The 20,302-nt window shown below is 46.2% G+C and overlaps 1 protein-coding gene across 11 annotated transcripts in view; it reads right to left on the bottom strand.

Annotated features, from left to right (window-relative positions):
• The window catches only part of Ube2f (ubiquitin conjugating enzyme E2 F (putative)), a 59,130-nt gene extending 39,179 nt beyond the window's left edge, over nucleotides 1-19,951 (bottom strand). For 2 of the 11 annotated variants that reach the window (XM_047544969.1, XM_047544970.1), the window contains exons 1-4: nucleotides 18,949-19,267; nucleotides 15,264-15,397; nucleotides 3,366-3,395; nucleotides 2,085-2,207 (exon numbers count right to left, since the gene is read on the bottom strand). In XM_047544969.1, the coding sequence (XP_047400925.1) occupies nucleotides 2,085-2,207; nucleotides 3,366-3,395; nucleotides 15,264-15,397; nucleotides 18,949-18,998 (337 nt within the window). In that variant the 5' untranslated portion in view covers nucleotides 18,999-19,267. The other 9 variants (XM_047544977.1, XM_047544979.1, XM_047544971.1 and 6 more) reach the window with 8 other exon arrangements.
• Nucleotides 19,952-20,302: the final 351 nt, after the last annotated feature.

The following is a 20,302-nucleotide window of genomic DNA, read 5'->3' as shown; positions in this document are numbered from 1 at the left end:
GTGGTAACCACTCATGGAATAAATACCCAAGGAACTGGGAAAGAAAAGAAATTTTCTACACTTATCTATAAACTCTGGGAATGTTAAATTCTTTAGTTCACCTACTATTTCTTGCAAGTCACAATGATAATACTTAGTTTTGCACTGATATCAATTTTCAACAACAACGATAATTCAAATATGAAGTCAGAAATGGCAGCAGAGACCATTCTAGTCCAACATCCTCAATTAGGACAGAGAAGTTCCATGACTAGCCCAAGACCACAGGTTATCAACAGAAGCAAGATCAGCTCCCAAATGAGTAACTACTTCATGACTCTCTTCCCTGCTACAGGCCTCATTTCCTTTTGGTATTTAGTGAAAGCTAGGACACTTAGAGATGACACACAAACTACTCAGGACTGCTGGCGAACTTTCCTCTTCAGGGTGAAAGACAGCTCTGCCTTGAGCAGCAGGGAGCAGTCCCAGAGGAGACACTGCAGTATTCCTTAAGTTAGAAGAAAAGTAACTCGCGGCCAACGAGTTCACAACTCTCCCCCAAATAACACCTTAGAACTGTGTACACAATACTGAAAAATGGCTTCCTTTCTCTTAATCTTGCAAGTATAAAGGTCATCTTTCTTTGTGAGACATACGTAAGAAAAACAGATGAGGAAGGTGTGGGAAACAGTTCCATGATAAGCCAAGACTGGTATCACCCACCTGTATTTAAACAGCTAGAATTCCCCTCGTTCACACTAACAAAGGTACAGATGTAAAAACCAGACCTCTAAAGAAGACAGGCCACCAGAAATAAAGAAATTCAAGTGGATTAAAGATAATGAAACTATGTGGGGCGGGGGCAAATTTTAAAGCTCAAGAAAGGATGAATTCTAAAAACCAAAAGGTTAAAAGCCAGGTTTTGTTTTAGTTCAATGCAGGAACTTTTCCTCTATATGCAAACACGGGCTATCAAAAATTCAAATAATGTTTTCATCTACATGACATTTTCTACTTTTTACAAAGAGAAATCTCTATAAATTTGCATGTACAGAGGTGCAAACTAGCTCTGAATAATTATGAAACAACACTTACATGGCAAGTTATTTTGTGTGCCTTTGTAAATATTTTGAAAAGATTATTAAACATAATGAAGATTTATTATTTAGTGGCTTCTTGGTTCCCTTTAGAATCAATGAGCTGCAGCAGGCTGTGTTGGCACAGGCCTGTAATCCCAGTTACCTGAGAGGCTGAGACAGGAGGACCCCAAGTTTGAGACCAGCCTCAGCAACACAGCAAGACCCTGTCTCAAAATAAAAAAATAAAAAATTTTAAAAAAAAAGGGCTGGAGATGTGGCTTAGTGGTAGAGTGCTTACCTCGCATGTTCAATCTCCAGTACCATGAAAAAAGTCAAAAAAAAAAGGAATAACAATCTGCAGTCTTTGGACAACACCATTTATCTTATAAACTAATTTAGGTGTCTTGCCTCTGATAGAAGAGAGGGTAGAGAGGAAGAGCAAGAGGAAGAGGCAGGTAGCATGCTGTCTTTTACTGGACATCTCAGTCACAGAAATGCTTTTTTCAAAGTTATTTAGTTAAAACCCTAATTTTAAAAGGGGATGTGAAGTATTATTGTTTTGAAACTGCACGCTGAGTTACAAACCAGAAAACTCTGTAAGATTCATGTTCAAGAATAAAACGAACTGCGGAGTGCAGTGGCGTACACCTGTAACCCCAGCAACTGAGGAGGCTGAGGCCCTAAGCAATTTAACAAGACCCTGTCTCAAATTTAAAAGGGCTGGGGATGTGGCTCAGTGGTTAAGTGTCCCTGGGTTCAATCCCCAGTACAAAAAAAAAAAAAAGAACGAAATAAACCACTTGTAAGGGAAACTTTTCTGGTAGTCTTTAATGAAAAGACGCATGTGTATATGTTTAAGTCAGGGATAGTGGCAAGAATGACTGAAGTGGCAAGTGGAAGGCTCATGTGGCTCCATGTTTAGTAGGAAAGTGGCCTACCACGAGAGAAAGCAGAGGAGAATGAAATGGACCCGTCACCCAGATTCAAATTTTTCTGCCAATTGTGCTTCATCTGTCCTACACCCACCAGTTATCTGCTTGTTCTCCTGGAGCATTTTAAAGCACATCAATTCATCCATAAATACTTCGGTAGGTAGAAGGTTAACCTTCAGTTCTGAGTTGAACACTTTGAGGCCAAGCAATCCAGGGACTGAACATTTTGATGGAGACATAAAGTAAAAAAACATTTTATATCACAACCACTCTCCTCACATATAAATACTATATATTAAAAATAACTTTTAAATACCAAGTTTACGTACTTACCCTCATAAGCTAATCACTCAAAGACTGCAGTCCTCCAACTTGAGGTGGCATGGAAAATAAGCTCTTTCCTAGCCATGTCATCTGGGCCTTCACATCAATACCCCACGTCCCCTGCAGTACTCACCCAAAACAGGAGACCAACTTACAAAATATTTCACCCATATCAATAGACATCCTTAGCCTTAAATTGTTTTTAAAACAAGCGTGATTAAAAGTTATGATTCAAAATACAGTAAGATGGCCCAAGTTTTCAAAGTTTGGTGCTCTTATCAAATGTTAAGGGCTCAGAAGGCCGGGCCTAGTGGCTCAGGAGGCTAAGTCAGGAGGATCTCAAGTTTGAGGAGAACCTCAGCAACTTAGCAAGGCCCTGAGGACTTAGAGACCCTGTCTCAAAACAAAAGATAAAAAGGGCTGAGGATATGTGGCTCTGTGGTTACGCATCCCTGGGTTCAACTTCTGGTACCATAAATAAGTAAATAAATAATGGTTTGGGAGGGACTCTCAGATAGGAAAAAAAAAGGAAAATATGACACATATTACACACATGCAGCACATGGCAAGCGGGCACTCCAAGTGAGGACTGCCCAGGCGGGCCTGTGTGTCTGGGTGGGAAAGACTGAGCCAGGTAAAGACACCTGTGGACTGCAAGGCAGAGCAGGAGTCCTACCTCAAACTCAAAGACAGGTCGCAGACAAGTACCTTCTGGACCCAAATGGTGGTATTGTCATTAACAAAAATAGAACTGTTACTGATTACATTTTCACAAAGTGGACATGGTACAAAATGCACATGGAAGAAATCCAAAACCTAACCAAACTCATGTCTGCTAACTAAGAAAGCAATCCACATGAGACGTTCAGAAAAACTGTAGGCCCTCATTCTTAGTAGATCCTCTAGAAATTCTTGCACAAAACTAAAACTCATTCCCGACATATGTGGAAAAACAGTCTTTTTGCTATGCAAGATCATTAAAACATAAAACAACCTTTCTTCATGCAATTATTTTAGAATACTTAATTCTGACTGGCGATGCTATACTTACAAGGTAAATTAGCTTCAAGTTCCGCAACCTCTGTAGAAACAAAGAGATTATGGTTAATGTTAGTCTTCATAAAGCACCAATTCTAAATTAGCAATTTCTTTCAGAATGCAAAAGAAAAAAATACTGGATAAACTGAAACCTGGTCTAAAGTTCTACTTCAAGTCATCTAGTTTTCAGATATACAAGGTGACTTTTAGAATGCCAACAAGTTTGGACAAAGATCCTTTGAAAATTCACTTTAACATAAATGAAAATCATCTTAAATAAAGAGAAATTACCTATCAGTAAACAGTGACTTCAGTGTTTTTGAAAACTGTTCCACCGAGTAGTAGAAGCACTCCTCTCAAAATCTGATGGGTATGTACCATGTGTTTATGGTTTTTTTTTTTTTTTCTTCAGACATGCCTCCTTGTTGCTACATTTCCTGGCCTTAGTCCTCTCCTAAAGCCTTTGACAGCCCAGTTCCTCTTCTGTCATTCTCTCACTAGGTGTGTAAGCTGAGTACCCTTCTGTAGAACAAAATTGCAAAGCCCCTACAATCCTGCTATTGAAGAGCTCAGAGGACAGAACTGGTACATGCTTGCAACACTTCTATTCAACACAGTACTTGGAATTACTAGCAAGAGCAATTACACAAGAAAAAGAAAGAAGCATCCAATTTAGAAAAGAAGTAAAATTATCCCAGTTCACATACATGATACTTTATAGCACAGAAGGCCCTAAAGACTCCACAAAAAACCAGCTAGAAATAATAAATGAATTCAGTAAAGTTGCAGGATACAAAATCAATACACAAAAACCAGTTGTTTCTATGCACCAACAGCAAACTATTTGAAAAAGAAATTAAAAACAATTCCATTTAGGATAACATCAAAAATAGTAAGATATTTAGAAATAAGGAGGTGAAAAATCTATATAATGAAAACTATAAAACGTGGACATGGACAAGAAAAATTGAAGAAGCTACAAATAAATTGAAAGACAGCCTTCTTCATGAATTAGAAAGATTCATGGTGTTAAAAAGTCCATACTAATCAAAGCAATCTACAGATCTGATGCAATTCCTATCATAATTTCAAAGACAGGGCTGGGGTTGTGGCTCAGTGGTAGAACACTTGCCTAGTACACATGAAGCACTGGGTTCAATCCTCAGTAGCACATAATAATAAAGAAAGAAAGGTAAAAAAAAATTAAATGGCATTCTTCACATAAATGGAAAACAATTCAAACATTTGTCTGGAACCATAAAAAGATCCAAACAGCCAAAGCAATCTTGAGAAAGAACACAAGTTGAAGGCCTCGTTTCATCTAATTTCAAATTTAAAAACTACAGTAATCAAAACAGTATGATACTGTATAAAAACAGACATATACACCAATAGAAAAGAATAGGGCTGGGGAGATAGCTCAGTTGGTAGAGTACTTCACTTGTTAAGTATAAGTGCTGGGTTCAATCCCCAGCACCGCAAAAAAAAAAAAAAAGAATAAAGAGCTTGAAACATAAACCCAAGCATACAATTAATTTGCAAGGACATCAAGACACCATGGGGAAATGAGAGCCAACAAATGGTACTAGGAAGACCAGATATCCACAGGCAGAAGAATGAAAGGGGAGCTTTATTACACTTGCACAAAACCCAACTCAAAGTAGAATGAAGTCTTCAACAGAAGGCCTAAAACTATGAAATTCCAAGGGAAAAAAATATAAGGGAATAAGTTCCTTGATTTGTCCTTAGCAATGATTTTTTGTAGGTCACACTGAAAGTTCAAGCATCAAAAACAAAAACAAAAACAAAAAAAGAAAGAAAAGCAGGCAGGATTACATTAAAGGTGAAGTTTCTACATGGCAAAAAAGGCAGCCTACAGACTAGGGGAAAACATTTGCAAATCATGTATCTGATAAGAAATTAGGAATTAGTATTGAAAATATATAAGGAACCCATACAACATAACAGTGAAAAAAAAAAAACAAGTAAAAGATGGGCAAAGGAGTTGGGTGTTGTGGTACAGCCCTGCAATCCCAGTTACTCTGAAGGCTGAGGTAGGAAGATTACAATTCAAGGCTAGCCTGTCTCAAAACAAAAACCACAAATAGGGCTGATGGGTTCAATCCTCTGTGCTTAAAAAAAAAAGTGGGGGGGGGGGGCGGGAACCTGAGAAGACATTTTGGCAAAGAAGACATAAAAAAAAGCAAACAAGTACATGACAAAAGTGCTCAGTATCACTAAACATCAGGGAAATGCAAATCAAAACCACAATGAAAAACCACCGCAACCCTATGTAGAATGGCTATTACCAAGAAGACAAGATATACCGAGTGCCAGCGAGGGTGTAAAGAAAATGAAATCCTTGCAGGCTGCTGGCCGGACTGTAAGTTAGCACAGTCACTGTGAAATACAGCATGGAGATTCCCCCCAAACTGACAGCACTATCACAAGACCCAGCAATCCTCTTCTCAGTGCCTATCCAAAGGAAATGAAGGTGTGCCTCCCAGAGGTCTGCCCCCCCACACTCACTGCAGCACTATTCGCAACAGCCAAGACACAGAAACCGCCTGGATTGATGGATGAGATGAATAAAGAAATCATGATACATATGCATATATGTATCCTACATTTATACACACACAGGAACATCAGTCATTGGAGATAATATGGATGAACTTAAGGACATTATGCCAAGCAAAATAAGTCTGACATAGAAATACACTGCAAGATAACACTAACAGGTGGGATCTCAAACAGCTGAAGAGTATACAGAAACAGAGTAGGACTGTGGTGACCAGGAATGGAGGACAAGGGAGGTCAGTGGGTAATGGGGAGACATTAGTCAACTGGTACAAAGTTGCAGTTAGAATGAAACATGTGAGAGCTAATGTGACCATGTGAAAAGAAGGATATGTTAATTTGCTTGATTATGGGTATGTGCAAGCGTGTGTGTGTGTGTGTGTGTGTGTGTGTGTGTGTGTATCAAGGAATCATGCTATATAACTTAATAACTGAATGAATTACAAATCAAAAAAACCAGTCTGGTGGGGGAGGGGCATGTCCTGCAATGAATGGGTCAGCAAAGTGATCCGTGCCTCAAGCAAAAAGTAAAATGCTCTGATTCCTTGGCCAGGAGAGTCCTTCCAGTGTGGGGAGTAGGGTGCTGATGGAGGGTTTTAAGCTGGGATTCAAATAATATAGACTTTAGTCCTGCAGAGGCATGAAAAATGGATATTCCCAGCAGATAAATCAGCAACGTGCGAAAGCAGATAGATGGGCAGCCAGAGCAAGGTCCACACGGAGCAGCAGAGCAATGGGAAACAAGGAAGAAAAAGAGGGCCAAAATCATAGAGGCAGCTTAGAAACCAGAGTTTCACAGCTTTGCCTCCAGAGGACAACTGTACAAGGGCAAAGCAGAGGCCAGGTGTCTTGTGTACTAGGTAGCAGACACCCAATCAAGACAGGAGGCCAGGGGTCAGACAGCACACCAAACTGCAGGTCTGGCAATAGGAGGTGGGGTGAGGGGTAGAGATGGTACCAAGGCTTGACACACCAGGGAAGCACCTGTCATCAAGAGAATGGGTAAGGTCAACAAAGAGGGGTAGGAAGACTTCAGTAGAAAGCAGACAAAGAGTAGAGGAAGTCAGAGGTGAGAAACAAGTCAAAAGGCAAGAGAATCAGGAATGCAGTGATTCAGTGAAAGATACTTCGTGGTCCAAGGGGAATGTGGCCCAAGGAAAGCCCATTGGTGACATCTCAAAGAGCAGGAATACGAGAGAGATGGAAACGGAGGATGAGACAGGAAGAAGCAAGTGTGTGATCAAAATGTGAAGCAGCAGCAGGGCAAGTCCTCCAAGAAGGCAAGTGGGAAAGGGTTGCTGAGGCCAGAGCGGAGAGCAAAAGGCCTCGGCTCCAACTGTTAGAGGCCCTGGGCCTGTGGCAGCAAACAAGGGAGCCTCTAGATGAAGGCAGGTTTGAACACCTACTCCAGGGCCCAGGAACCTGGGAGAGGCACCTAGCAAAATAGAGCAGGCAGAGGAAGAGCTGGAGTGAAGGAGAGTCCCACACTTCCCCAGGGTTGTCACAGCTGGTGTTCTGCCAGGGAGACATTCTTGTGCTGAGAAAAAGAGCAAAGCTCTTCAGCAAGGCAGCGCATGGGGCAAAGAAACCTACCAAATGACCAACCTCTAGCTGGGGCTAGGAAAGCAACAAATTCTGTCCAGGTCCATCCTCTTGGCAGTTATGGAACATTCAAAGTATTTACTTAAAACAGCATGCTGGTAAGCTATGAAAGATTCACTGCTGAGATGTTTACAATGACCTCACTGACCTTGACCTTGAGCTGACTTTCTGACCGGCTATTCTTGCCCTTCCTGGGGGGGAGTAAGGCAGGCAGAGGGCTGAGGAAGACAGCAAATGGGTTATTCATGTTAATCATTTTTAATTACATTTATCCATACAATTAAACTATATTTTCAAAGCAAATACTAGCAAAAACTATAGCATTATTTATATTTTTGTTAAGAATTAACATGAGGGTTGAGACTGTGGCTCAGTGGTAGAGTGCTTGCCTTGCATGTAGGAGGCCCTGGGTTCAAGTCTCAGCACCATATATAAATAAATGAATAAAATAAAGGTCCATCAACAACTAAAAAAATATTAAAAATTAAAAAAAGTTAACATGAAAATGTTCTCAAGAACCCTTTCTCTGAGTGGCCATAGGAATCTATCTGGCTTTCTCTGGCCCAAGCCACCTAAGCAGAGGGACATTCTGTCTACAGTTATGTTGACTCCTATCATTTAGTTTTGCCTTTTGAAATTTAAACACATACCCAGAAGGTGTGAATTTTTAGTGGGGGGAACAACATGACAAAAGTACAAGAGTGCACAGTCCAGTGTCAGGGGATGGGGAAGAGGTGCACAGGCAAGGAGGACACTGACCAATGCTACATAAAGACTATGACAGGTGTAGCAGGAGAAGCGGGAAGGACAGAGTAGCCATCTCAACAGACGAGCAGGACCGTGGCCAGAACCCTTCCCTCCAGGGATGAGAGCACAGACACCCCCAACAGAGGGCACCCCACCTGAAACAGGGATTCCCAGCCTTTACTTGGGGAATGATCTGTTGATTTCATTTTTCTCAATGGCTTTAATGAGGAATAATTAACGCACTATAAAAAAGAGCCACTTTAAATGGTTCTGTTGATTTTTAGTAAATTTTGAATTTGTGCATTTATCATCACAATCCAATAGATGTGGGGCTTCTAAAGCTCCTGAAACTCCAGCCCTAACACAGACCAGTTGTATCAAAAGTTCCAGGTGGGGCCTTGGTCTCTGAATTCTTTTCATTTTCCCCAGGTATCTTAGACCATGTGCCCTGTTACAACAAAAGATCTTACACAGGTGGCTTATAAATAGCAGATGTTTATCTTCTCAGTTCTGGAGACTGGGAAGTCCATGCTTGAGGCACCAGCAGATGTGTTATCTGACAAGAGGCCACTTCCTGGCCGCAGACAGTGCCTTCATGTAGTATCCTCATGTGGTAGAAGATGAAGGCAGCTCTCTTGGGTCTCTTAAAGGGCATTCATCTCATTCATGAGAACTCCCCCTTCATGAACTAATCGCCTCCCAAGGGTCGTACCTCCTAATCATACTGATGATTAGATTTCAAAATGAACTTGGGGAGGACAAACATTCAGACTACAGCACCAGGTATAGGAAATGCTACTGACCATTTTGCCATGTAAAAATATGTACAGGTAGCATTACACACATAAAAGAACTCTATAAAAAGTTCTGCTCTATGGAATGCAAGATAATTTCATGCAATAGTCAAGAATTTAAACTCCAAGGTGAACTGCATTTCCAGTGTAACTCACTCAAGGAACGTGGACGAGGGCTGTGCCCCGACTCAGTCTACTCATGAACCCTACCACAGCCAGGGCCCCCGTAGACTTTTGGTTCAGGAGCCAGCACAGGCAAGGAACAGAATGCTGGTGATACAGGCTTCAATGAAGACATTCAGCATTTTGGTCTGGCCCAGTGCAGAACATAAAATAAGCTAGGCACACTTGCACAATGCTCCTCTCAGAGTTGTCACAAATGACAACAAGTTTGATGGCAATGGATACTTCACTGACATCTATAGTTATCATCTTAGATCAACACACAGGATGTTGGTCAAAGAAGCAAGCCAATCAATCACTTTGCCAGCCTGGAGGCTTCTTGGCAGAGCAGTGGCATGACCTCAGCAAGCAAAGAACATACCCCACCTGTAAGGTAACAACAAAAAATGTTTTTAAACTGCTAATGTCCCACCTGTTCCAAGATGCTAATGCCTCTCAGTGTCCAGCATTTCTGGGAGGCACCTAGCACCTTGCACAATTCTACGACTCACAACTTCCTTTGGAGAAATTACTCTTTTTCTTTCTAAGGATCAAGCCACAGAGCCCACCTGAAGCATGACTACACTCAAATAGCAGACTGCAAAATCTACCCAGGTACCACAACAGCCCCACACTGCACATTCTCACCTCCTCCTGCCCTGGGTCACTCATAACACAGGGCTCTAGCTGCTTCCTCACCACTGCCACCTGGATCTGCTTACTCTTCACAAGCTGGGCGGCACAGCCTGAACCAGCCCAGGAAAGCAGTATGTGGCACAGGGCTGGGCACATAAATGCTAAGGAGATGCAGGACATGAAAACACACCTGCCTACAGAGAGGCAGGGTCCCTGCTGTGAGTGTCCTGAGACGCCAGGAGCCTTTGTCTTCACAGGGTTGGGGACTGAGGAGGCATTCAAAAAGTGCTGTGAACTGAACTTGTGCCCCCTCTTTCCTATGCTGAAGCCCTAACCCTCAATGTGATAGTCTTTGGAGGTGAGCTTTTGAGAGGCAAGTAGGTTTAGATAAAGTCACAAAAGGGGAGCCCAAGGATGGGATAAGTGCCTTCACAAAGGAAGGAAGATCAGAGTTCCTGGTCTCTCTGCCAGGTGAGGACACCAGGAGGAGGTGGCTGTCCATAAGCCAGGAGAGAGTCCCCACCAGGAACTGAACCAGTCAGCTTGCCCTAGGAACTTATCTTGGATATCCAGCCTCCAGAAATATGAGATACAAATGCCTGTGGCTTATGCCACCCAGACCATGGCAGTTTGTTACAGCAGCTTCTCTAAGACAAAAGGCAACGGCAGGTACAGACAGCCAGAGGTAACCCCAAGCCCCATCAGACACCACCAGGCAGAACAGCCAAGTCCTTCACTTCAGGTGGCAACAACAGCTCCTTTCAGGACACCTGACCACTTCCACTGGCAGCACTGCCTCATACAGTTCTTGGACTAAAACTTGATCCCTTAGGTTCCTGTCTTTATGCAATGAAATCCTCAAATCCTGTCTCTTCTGCACTCCCTGCACCCACCTGCAGTGCCGTTATCTGGGGGGCACCTGAACCATACCCAGGCCACAGCCTCTGCAGAGAGTACTGCTACTACTGAGTCACCCCCAACCCCTACCACCAAGGGCTTTCTAGTGCCACACTAGGAAAGCAAGGCCGTAACCCTGAAAAGCAGACGCAGTCCCCTGCAGCAGAGCCTGGTGTCACTGAAAATGGGGTCCGAGGCCAGATGTCACCTAGTTCGAACATGAGCACATTGTCCTGGGCCCTTGTCCACAGCTTCCACAGGTCCTCCCTGCCGTGCCAGACTACTGAGGACACCTGAAGAGGCTTCCAAATCTCCCAGGTAGCCTCACTAGTATTTAATGCCTCAATGGAGTACACAGATTAGCCTCATGACCAACCATTGGCGGGATACCTCCTTGCTGGGTAACTGCTTTTGTTTTAAAAATGTGCAAGATAGCATGTCACCCCTCAGCTTCCCACACTGCCAAATGCTGTGATGACCCGACAATGCAGCAGGCTAAACCCTACCCACCTGCCAGAGGTCTGGGCAGGGACAGCACATCTGGGAAACAATAAATGCTCTTTCTTCCTCTTCCAGAAACTACAATGGAATATGGGCACATGCAGACTTGGTGCAGACCAGGGCCCCACCTGTACACTGATGGTGCACAGTGACACAGAAGTCCTTCCTTCCTCTGTCTGCGAAGTACAGATGGTGGGCTCAAAGCACCATCCTCCATAGACCCCACCAGCAGACATAAAAGGACACAAGAGAACTGTAGGAACCCCATGGTTGCTGGGAACATAGGATGTTAAGAGTCCCCTGAGTCTAGACCCACCCTGAAGAGCTCAATTCCAGGTCTCCATGTTTAAGAGGCATGTTTAAGCTCCAAGTTTAATAGGCAAGGGCTCCTGCCAGCCTGCCTGAAGACCCCTTAGGTCTTTTGGGGTCAGTAACAGTGTGTGGCACTAATATGTTTGGTGGGCAAGCAAGTGAAAGGCACGCAGCTGCTCGATGACGACAGTGCTAACGTCAGATAAGGAAGCAGTTGGTTTTGCCCTGAGGGGTGTTTTGTGGAGTTGGGAGTACCTGATGGACCAGGGCCTAAACCTAGCCCAGCAAAGCTGACCCCACCTGTGAGGACACCCCCATCAGGCCCTGACAAAGGCAAACCAACAGAGAATATAGTCCCTCCTCAGTGACTCAGCTACCACGAGCCAAGCCAGACAGCACTCAGAAACGCGAGGCATTCAACAACTCCAGGAACCACTGTTACGACAGTCTCGCTGCTTCAGCCTGGAGGGCATCCTCAGAACCAGCAGGGACACTGATGAAAACCAGTGTGGCCAAGGCAGTATGGGGAAGGCTGTTTCTGGGAACCCGGAATGGAGCAGAGAGGGCTGACTCCAACCTTCTGCCACTATTCCAATAAAATGCGATTTTGGTTGTGCAACCACTAATGTCTCTCATCACCAGGGACAAACTTGTTTCCTCCTGTCCGCTCAGCTCTGCAACCAGGGCCACAACACAGAAGGGTCACTATGATGCATTGTCTAGATGCTCTCTCAGAGGGGCCTGAGGGTAGATGACCTTCAGCTATTTCCAGGGTTTTATGGTTGCACAGAACCCCCCACCCTCACCCCAAGCTACATCCCTTCCAGGCCAGCCCTCATCTGATGACTGTGGAAGGAGGACTGTTCAGCTCACCAGCCTGTAACAGTTCTAAGGGCCAAGCTCACTCTGGAAAAGAGGCTGTCCTGGGGCTTTCTCACAAAGCAATCCTCCCTCTGCCCCTTCTGCTTCCCTCACTTCCCTCCCTCCATGGGTATTATTCAAAGGATACTGTTTAATAACTACCTTGCATGACACACTCCCAGACTCCCCTTCTGGGAACCCAGTCTATGGCATTAAGTCCCAAATACACAATGACACATTAGCCTATAACCTATCAATTCTTGTGAATTACATCCTCACAGGAGCCCAAGTCACAGTTTGGGACAATTCTGACTGTAGCAATCTTGCTGAACTCAAACAGTCTATTTTTCTAAAAATTCCAAAAGGGGCTTTAGCCTAGAAAGGATTCTCACCATGATCACCCCTTGTGATCACCAGCCCAAGAGCATGGACTCACCCGCACCACCTGGACCTCTCCTTGAATGGGTCTCATAGGCTGAAAAACCTCAGATTCATATAGGCCCTATGAACCAGCCAAAGGCATCTGCTCTGGAGCTGGGGCCTTGTCCTACTCTGTGAAACTCAGTGGGCTCCCACTAAGCTCTGGAAGGCCCTGAATCCATTTGAAAACTCCCAGGTCAGTCCTGGCAGAACAAGCATAGGGACTCTGAGCCTCCTAGCACTCTCTTTTCTGTGGACTTGCACTTCTGCTCATTGGGCTCTGCTTGCCGAGTCTGCTCCCTCAGAGCCTGCCCCACCCCAGGAAGTGGGTCTGTCCATCCTGCTGTAACAAAGTTGCAATGGGGGCAGGTTTCTTCACTTTCTCAGTTCTTCAGCTGCAAAATGAAGCACCAACCTGGAAAGGTTTTGTAAAAATCAAACCAGAATCATTCCTAACATGCTTACTATGGTTTAAACTAAAGTGTCTGACAGAGTCTGAAGGTGTCCAAAATTCATGCTGAAGCTTAATCCCACTGTGTCGATATGAAGAGGTGGGACCTTTGGGGAAGTAATACATCATGAGAGCTCTGTGCACAGAAATGGATTATGCATTAGAAATTGGCTTAGGCTCTTTTGTCCCTTCCTTTCCTTCTGCTATGTACAAATACAACATTTTTCCCTCCGGAGGATACGGCAGTCAGGCACCAACTTGGAAGCAGAGAGAAGTCCTCACCAGACACCAGTCCTGACAGTACCTTGATCTTGGACTTCTCAGCCTCCAGACAGACAAGAATACATTTCTATTGTTTATAAATTAATCAGTCTGTATTTTGTTATTAGTGCAGCACAAATACACCAGGATGGTGCCCAACACAGGGTCTGGCCCTGTGTACCAAAGTTGCATTACCCATCGTGATGACAGTTCAAAAATGGGACAGTCTATTTTACTGCTCCTCTTTAGCTGAAGCCCAGGCCTTCCTCACTGCTCTACAACACTCCCCAGTCCAAGTACTGCAACAACACCCCCCACATTTTTGGCTTGCTTGCCTCTTGGCTTCCTCAGTCAGTGGAACCCTTGAGGTCAGAATCTGAGAAGAGGACTCCAAATCTCGTCAGGCTCACCCAGAGGCAGTGCTCCAGCCTATGCCCCAGCCTCTGACCCTTGCCCTCCAGAATAATAGGCTCTGAATACAATCAGAGGTTCTCCTGGACTTAGGAGGTAAGAGCAAGATGTAAAAAGAAATTGTTACTCCACTTTTAACCCATCACCCATCAGCCTGGATAACCCAAAGCTAAGTCAAGATTCAGGGGCAGCAGACCCATATATAGCTCAGCGGCAGAGCACTTGCCTAAGCATGCCCAAGGCCCTGGGTTCAATCCCCAGCACACGGCATGCATACCAAACACACACACACATTCAAGGGCAGGGGAAGCTACGAGGAAGAGGTCCTTGTTAAAGTCTCCATAAACCTGCTGCATTCCTGTCCTAGTCCTTCCCCAGCTCGGAAGTGACCTGCATCTGGCAAGGCTGAGTATGATGAGTTCATGTACATCGGCTCTCCTGCTGCCAGATGCCTGCAGGACATACCAATGTCCATTTGACATGCAAACAGCCAGTTCCAACACTACTCAACCCTTCTTTTGCTGTCTAATTACCATATATGCAGGAAATGTAATTTACCATAAAATAAAAAGTGCTACAAATTACAAGTTCCTAAAAGGCAGCAACTGCTGCTTCTTCATCTTTTGCAGGCCCCATAACTGTGATAAGAGACTTTGTACCTAAATATTGCAAAATGTTTGTTTAATGAATGAATGCAAAACTTACACACAAACACAAAAACGAGGACATACCCTCATTGAGAATATACACGGATATTCTCAAACGTCACACATCCAGAGATCAAGTCGCCTTCACTGACATGGCTAGCAGAAGTGTCTATGGTTCTAGGACACCATGTACTAATTCTGTGAAAAGAACCCACTTTGCATAGGACTTGCTTTAGGCTACACCCTGAATGAAAGAGGAAAGGATCCTGAGAGATTACCAAATCACCTCCCTTCACTTTACAGACTGGAAGTGAAGTCATGTACCACACACAGAAGAGGGGAAGACAATGGCAGCACACAAAATGGTCTTGGGCCTGCTGATTCCCAGAACCTTATTCTTTCTCCTAGCACCATGGCAAGCCTGACGAAGAACACTGCCAGTGCATAAGACGCCAGTCTCTAAGAACCTCTCCTCACCATGAGCAATCCCTCTTGTCTGCAAGGTACAAGACCTTCCCTAAAATCTTCTTCAACAAGTATTTCCATTCAGCAACAGGCTGCTTTATATTGTCTTCGGCAAGCTTCATTTGGTGACAGCATGTAGAATCAGCTCCCAGGATGCTGCTTACCTTTAACAAGCAACTTGTCTCTCACAGAGACCCTCCGAGTGGAGTCAGATGTGGTGGCTGACGTCCGGGACCCTTTGAGACCATCATCCCGCTTCAGCTTGCTTGCCAGCGTTAGCATTACGGCCACCTTTACCCTGAAAGACCAGGAGACAGCAGAGTCAAGACCATGCCTCTAGACAGTGAGCGGACCCTGAAGACACACAGGTGTTGTTTCCCCCTCTAAAGTTTAGTTACAGAAAAATTTCACACAGAAGACTGGATTCCTTCATAATGAACCTGGGGAAAGTTCCATGCCATCTTAATTTTTCAAGTCTGAATCAAAATATTTAAAAAGAGAGACTAAGGGGCTGGGGTTGTGGGTGTGGTAGAGCACTTGACTAGCATGTGTGAGGCCCAGGGTTTGATCTTCAGCACCAAATAAAAATAAAATAAAGGTATTGTGTCCATGCAATATATATAGATATAGATATATATATAGATATATAGATATATATATAGATATATATAGATATATATATAGATATATATAGATATATATAGATATATATTTTTTTGCGGTGCTGGGGATTTGAACCCAGGGCCTTGTGCTTGCGAGACAAACACTCTACCAACTGAGCTATATCCCCAGCCCCATCTACAATATATTTTTTTAAAAAATAAAATAAAAAGGGAGAGTAAGGTATTTAATACTCACTGCCCACCCCCCAGATGCCAGGCTCTGGGGTTTCAACAAGCATACAGTCTTAGAGGGCATCCATAGCTTCTCTACCAGTATATATATGACTGACACTGGGCTCCAAATGGGTCCACTGTCCACTGGAAAGTCTATTCTTCCAGTTGGTGGGGTCCCTGGGTGTGGCTCAGGGTCCTACCCTTCAGGAATAGAGAGGGCATTGAGGTGTTTCTTTCCTTCTTCCTTTAACAAAGGTATGAAAGCAGCTTTCAAAGGATCTTTGCATTGATTCATGCTGTATTTTATTTACATCTGTGGCAACATCAACACGAACACTAAATTATATTAATGCCCCCAAACTAGATTCTCTTCACTGGCTACTTCTAGCCCATGTATGTTTCAGAGCAAGAGAAATGCAACTGATTTAAGACTTCATTTTTTCAGTTTAAGGTTCAGAGCAGTTTAAGGTGCACAGCAGTGCTGGGCATTAGATAAATTCCCACACCCCGCCCCCACAGGCTCTCTGTGAGAACAATGAACCTACACGGACGAATCATCATTTACACTGGGCAGTCACCGGTAGAATGATTCTCTAGAACCTGCTCTGTTCCTAACATAAACTTACATTAATCTGACACTCCTCCCTACTTTACTACCATCAGAGAGGGACTGTGGCACTTTACTTCACTGAGGACAAAAACTGGCCACTCACTATTTCTGTAATTTCCTTTCTTGGCTGTTTCTGTCATCATTGTTTGTTTGTTTGGCAGGGGCAAGAACTGGGGATTAAACCCAGGGGCACTTTACCACTGAGCTACATCCCCAGCCCTTTTTTATTTTGACACAGGGTCTCACTAAATTGCTGAGGGCCTTAAGTCACGTCACTGAGGTTGGTCTCGATGATATTGCCATCCTCCTGCCTTAGCCTCCCCAATTGCTGGGATTATAGATGTGCAGCACTGCACCCAGCTGTCTTTCTTGTTTTAGTATAATTTCCTTTGAAGACCACTCTGATCATTTTAGCATAAAATGACTTAAAATTTCCAGGTGAACAGCTTGACCTCTCAACAGAGACTTTAAGTTTGAGGTTAAAACCCTGAAAAACAGAATGTAAGAATGCCCTCTCTTCATGGGTATTTTAAACCAGCTTCTTGCACAGCTTCTCACACTGTCTTTTGTATCCCCAAGGAATGTTACGTTTCTTTTTCCATCTTCAGTATCATGAAAACAGCATGAGTACGATCGTCTGGACTATACCTGGCCCTCAACACACTATGGACTCAAACACACTCCCTAGTCCCCTAAGCAGCACTGGCCTAAAGGCTTCAAAAGACAGTGCTAGCACACAGCTCATAGAACTGCAAATCTGGAAAGGATTTCCATCCCCTACTCCAAGCCATTTCACCATGTGGACCCTGGGGCAACAGCCCCAGAGGGTGAGTGGTACAAAGCCACTTAGCTGCTAGAAGCAGTCACCACAGACACTGGTTTCCCTCTGAAGGCTGAATCTCAAGTGTGGTCATGGTATCCATCTATTAGACACTTTAAATACGGGCAGTCTGGTGTACTTCAATTACACACCCCAAGAAAGCTGACAAGAATGTGGGAAAAACAACACATCAGTTCCACTCTGCCATGCTTTCCTCAGCGGACCTCCAGAGGCTCAGCCCACAGTTGAGCCTGCAGGTCAAGGTTTACCCTGGACATGGGAACTATGTATCCTTCAGATGGTAAAGTCACCGCACAAGGGCAAGTCAGAAACACCTGTGGGGGTTTCATCCTACAAGCTTCTGAGACAGCAAGTCCATCGAGAGTCAACTCCCCTGCCTCAGGTTATCTTGTCAGGAATCACTCAAGCAGATCTGGGCCACAGAGCAGTCAGTGCTGGCCTCCTGAGCCATGTGCCCTGATAATGGGCCAAGATTTGTGCCATCACATGGCGGTCAGTCAGAGGCATCAGGTGCCCCACACAGGGACCACCAGCTTTTCAACCTCTGGCTCACTTCAGTAATGCAAACATGGTAAAAAGTTAAAAATAAAAGAACAGTGTGTGAAGAAGTCAGCAGTCAGTCTTCTAGTAAGGTCATATTAAAGGGCTGCATGTAAAAGCAAGAAGCAGGACATAAGGCCTCCATCCCTGGCTCCCTGAGGACTGCACTAAGCAGAGCTCAGAGAGGCCTGGCAAGAGTCATTGTTTGGTGGAGAAGGGTGCACCCCCAAGACCCTTCTGCACCATCTAGCCTGAGGCAGTGCTGAATGCTTTTCCACCTGCTTGTCCCACAATGAAGTCTTCTCTGGGGGCATATGCCCCACACTCATTTCCACTGACAGAATCATGGCTTACTATCTTCATTGGGAGCGCTCTCCTAGCCCGTGTGAAGCACTGGGTTCAATTCTCAGCACCGCCTAAAAACAAATAAGGGTATTGTGTCTATCTACAATAACAACAACAAAATACACTGGGAATTGAGTGCAAGTTTTACAAGAAAACAACACTGGTGTTTTGTCTTCCATAAAGTCATAAAACTTACTTTCCTAATGTCCTAAGAAATATAAAACTATAGTGACCATCTATTTCTCTACCATCTGTGCCATTATCACGTGCCACTTCAAAGATAAACCAAAGGCCTAGTTTGGAAATGTTTCCAAGCTATAAAATTAAATCTATACAGAGATTCAAACAAAACAATTACTGTCAAGAAGTTAGCTGAAAATCTGCAGTTGCTTCAGAACCTCCTCATGCCTAACTTCTCCACAATCTGGTTTAAAATTAAACTTCCCCTTTCTGGAAAAGGACGCTGACTAACAGGGCATTTCGGGAACAGTTCGGCTATTCTGAATGGCATGCTCAGCCACCAAGTTCTGCAAGTTGTAATTGGCCCAGTTAATTTCCTCCTCTGGGTGGGACCTGTTTCCAGAGTGTCCGGAGAAGGCGGTGTTATTTACTGGTCTAATCACCAGATGCTGCTTACTCAGCACCCAGTGCGCCGTGAGGAAACCAGGCCCTGTCACCTGTGCAGGCCACCAGGGCCTGACGGCTCCACCTGAGGGTCACTCTTCATAGACGATTTTCCCCACCTCGGAGAAGCCCCAGTCCAAGCACGAGGAGTGCGGCCGCAGGTCACTAGGGACCTCCAAGCTGCCCAGCAGGGCCCGGCTCAGGACGCGGGTCGCCCAGGCCTCGGGCCGCGCCCTGCGGCCAGCCGCCCGGTTCCAGCAAGTACACCTGCGTCTCCCGCTGCCCGAACGGCGGGACGTCCCGGGAGCCCGCCGGCCCCGCGGCCCCGCGGCCCGGGCGGCGGTCGCGCCGTCGCCTGCCGGCAGGCCAGCCGCCTCACCGTCCCGCACCGACACCCCGCTCGCTTCTGGAAGCTTCGGCCGCATCTGAGCGCCGGGTCCGCAGGGAAGGAAGGCGCGCGGTTCCCACGGAGTCCAGGGTCTCCCCGAGACGCGCTCCCGCGGCTCGACGCAACCCGACCCCCGGCGGCCCAGCCGCTGCCGCGCCAGCGGGGAAACCGAGCCCGGCGGGAAGGCCACGCCCCAGGCCACGCCCGGCAGGGCGGTCGGGCGTCCGGGCGCCGCACTGGCGCTCCGCCGCGGCGGGAAGCCCGGGCCCGGCCGCACGCCGCCGCCGCGGGCCAGCGGGGCGGCCACCTGGGCGCGGCCCGGCGCCCCGCAGCCCCCGGCCCGCTCCGCCGGCGGTCACCTTGCTGCCCCGCGCGGCCCCCAGGTGCTGGGCGCGGGCGTCCGGTCGGCCCCCGCTCGCAGGCCGCCGGCCTGGGCCGGCCCGGCGTGAGGAGCCCGAGGGCCCGGCCCGGCGCCGCGGAGCCCCAGCCGTCCCCGCCCGCCGCCCCTCACCTGGGCACCCCGAGACAGGCGAGGCGGCCCGGCGCCCAACACCATGCCCGGCCGGGCGGCGGCGGCGAGACGCGGCCCCTCACAGCCGCACCGGCTCCCGGCGGCGGGACCGGAAGTGGCGGGGCGGGGACTCGGTCGTTCTCGCCCCCGGCGGCCGCGACCGCAGCGGGCCCTTTAAAAAAAAAAAATTCAAAGCCGCGAAGAACTTTATTTGCAACCTGACTTGCGAACAGCGGCGTGCGCCGGCCGAGGCGGGTCTGGGCTAGGCTGCCTCTCCCACCTCGCTCATTGGTCCAGGGGCGCGGTGAGGGGGCGGGCACGGATTCGCGGTCCTCGCTGATTGGTCAGTGGAGTCCAGGGCGGGGCCTCCGAGGTGGTTCCGGAGCTCTAGCGCTCCAGCGAGAGACAGGATACGGATTCCTTATTTCCATTCATTCGGTGATGTGCGGGGCTTGGAGGCTTGAAACTGACCAAGCACCAAGCCGGAACTGACGGCTTCCGTGAGTGG

Source organism: Sciurus carolinensis, chromosome 3, assembly GCF_902686445.1.
Source record: "Sciurus carolinensis chromosome 3, mSciCar1.2, whole genome shotgun sequence".
In the NCBI taxonomy this organism is placed as follows: Eukaryota; Metazoa; Chordata; class Mammalia; order Rodentia; family Sciuridae; genus Sciurus; species Sciurus carolinensis.
Note: the sequence above shows the minus strand (reverse complement) of the source record. Positions and strands in the feature narration are given on the sequence as shown.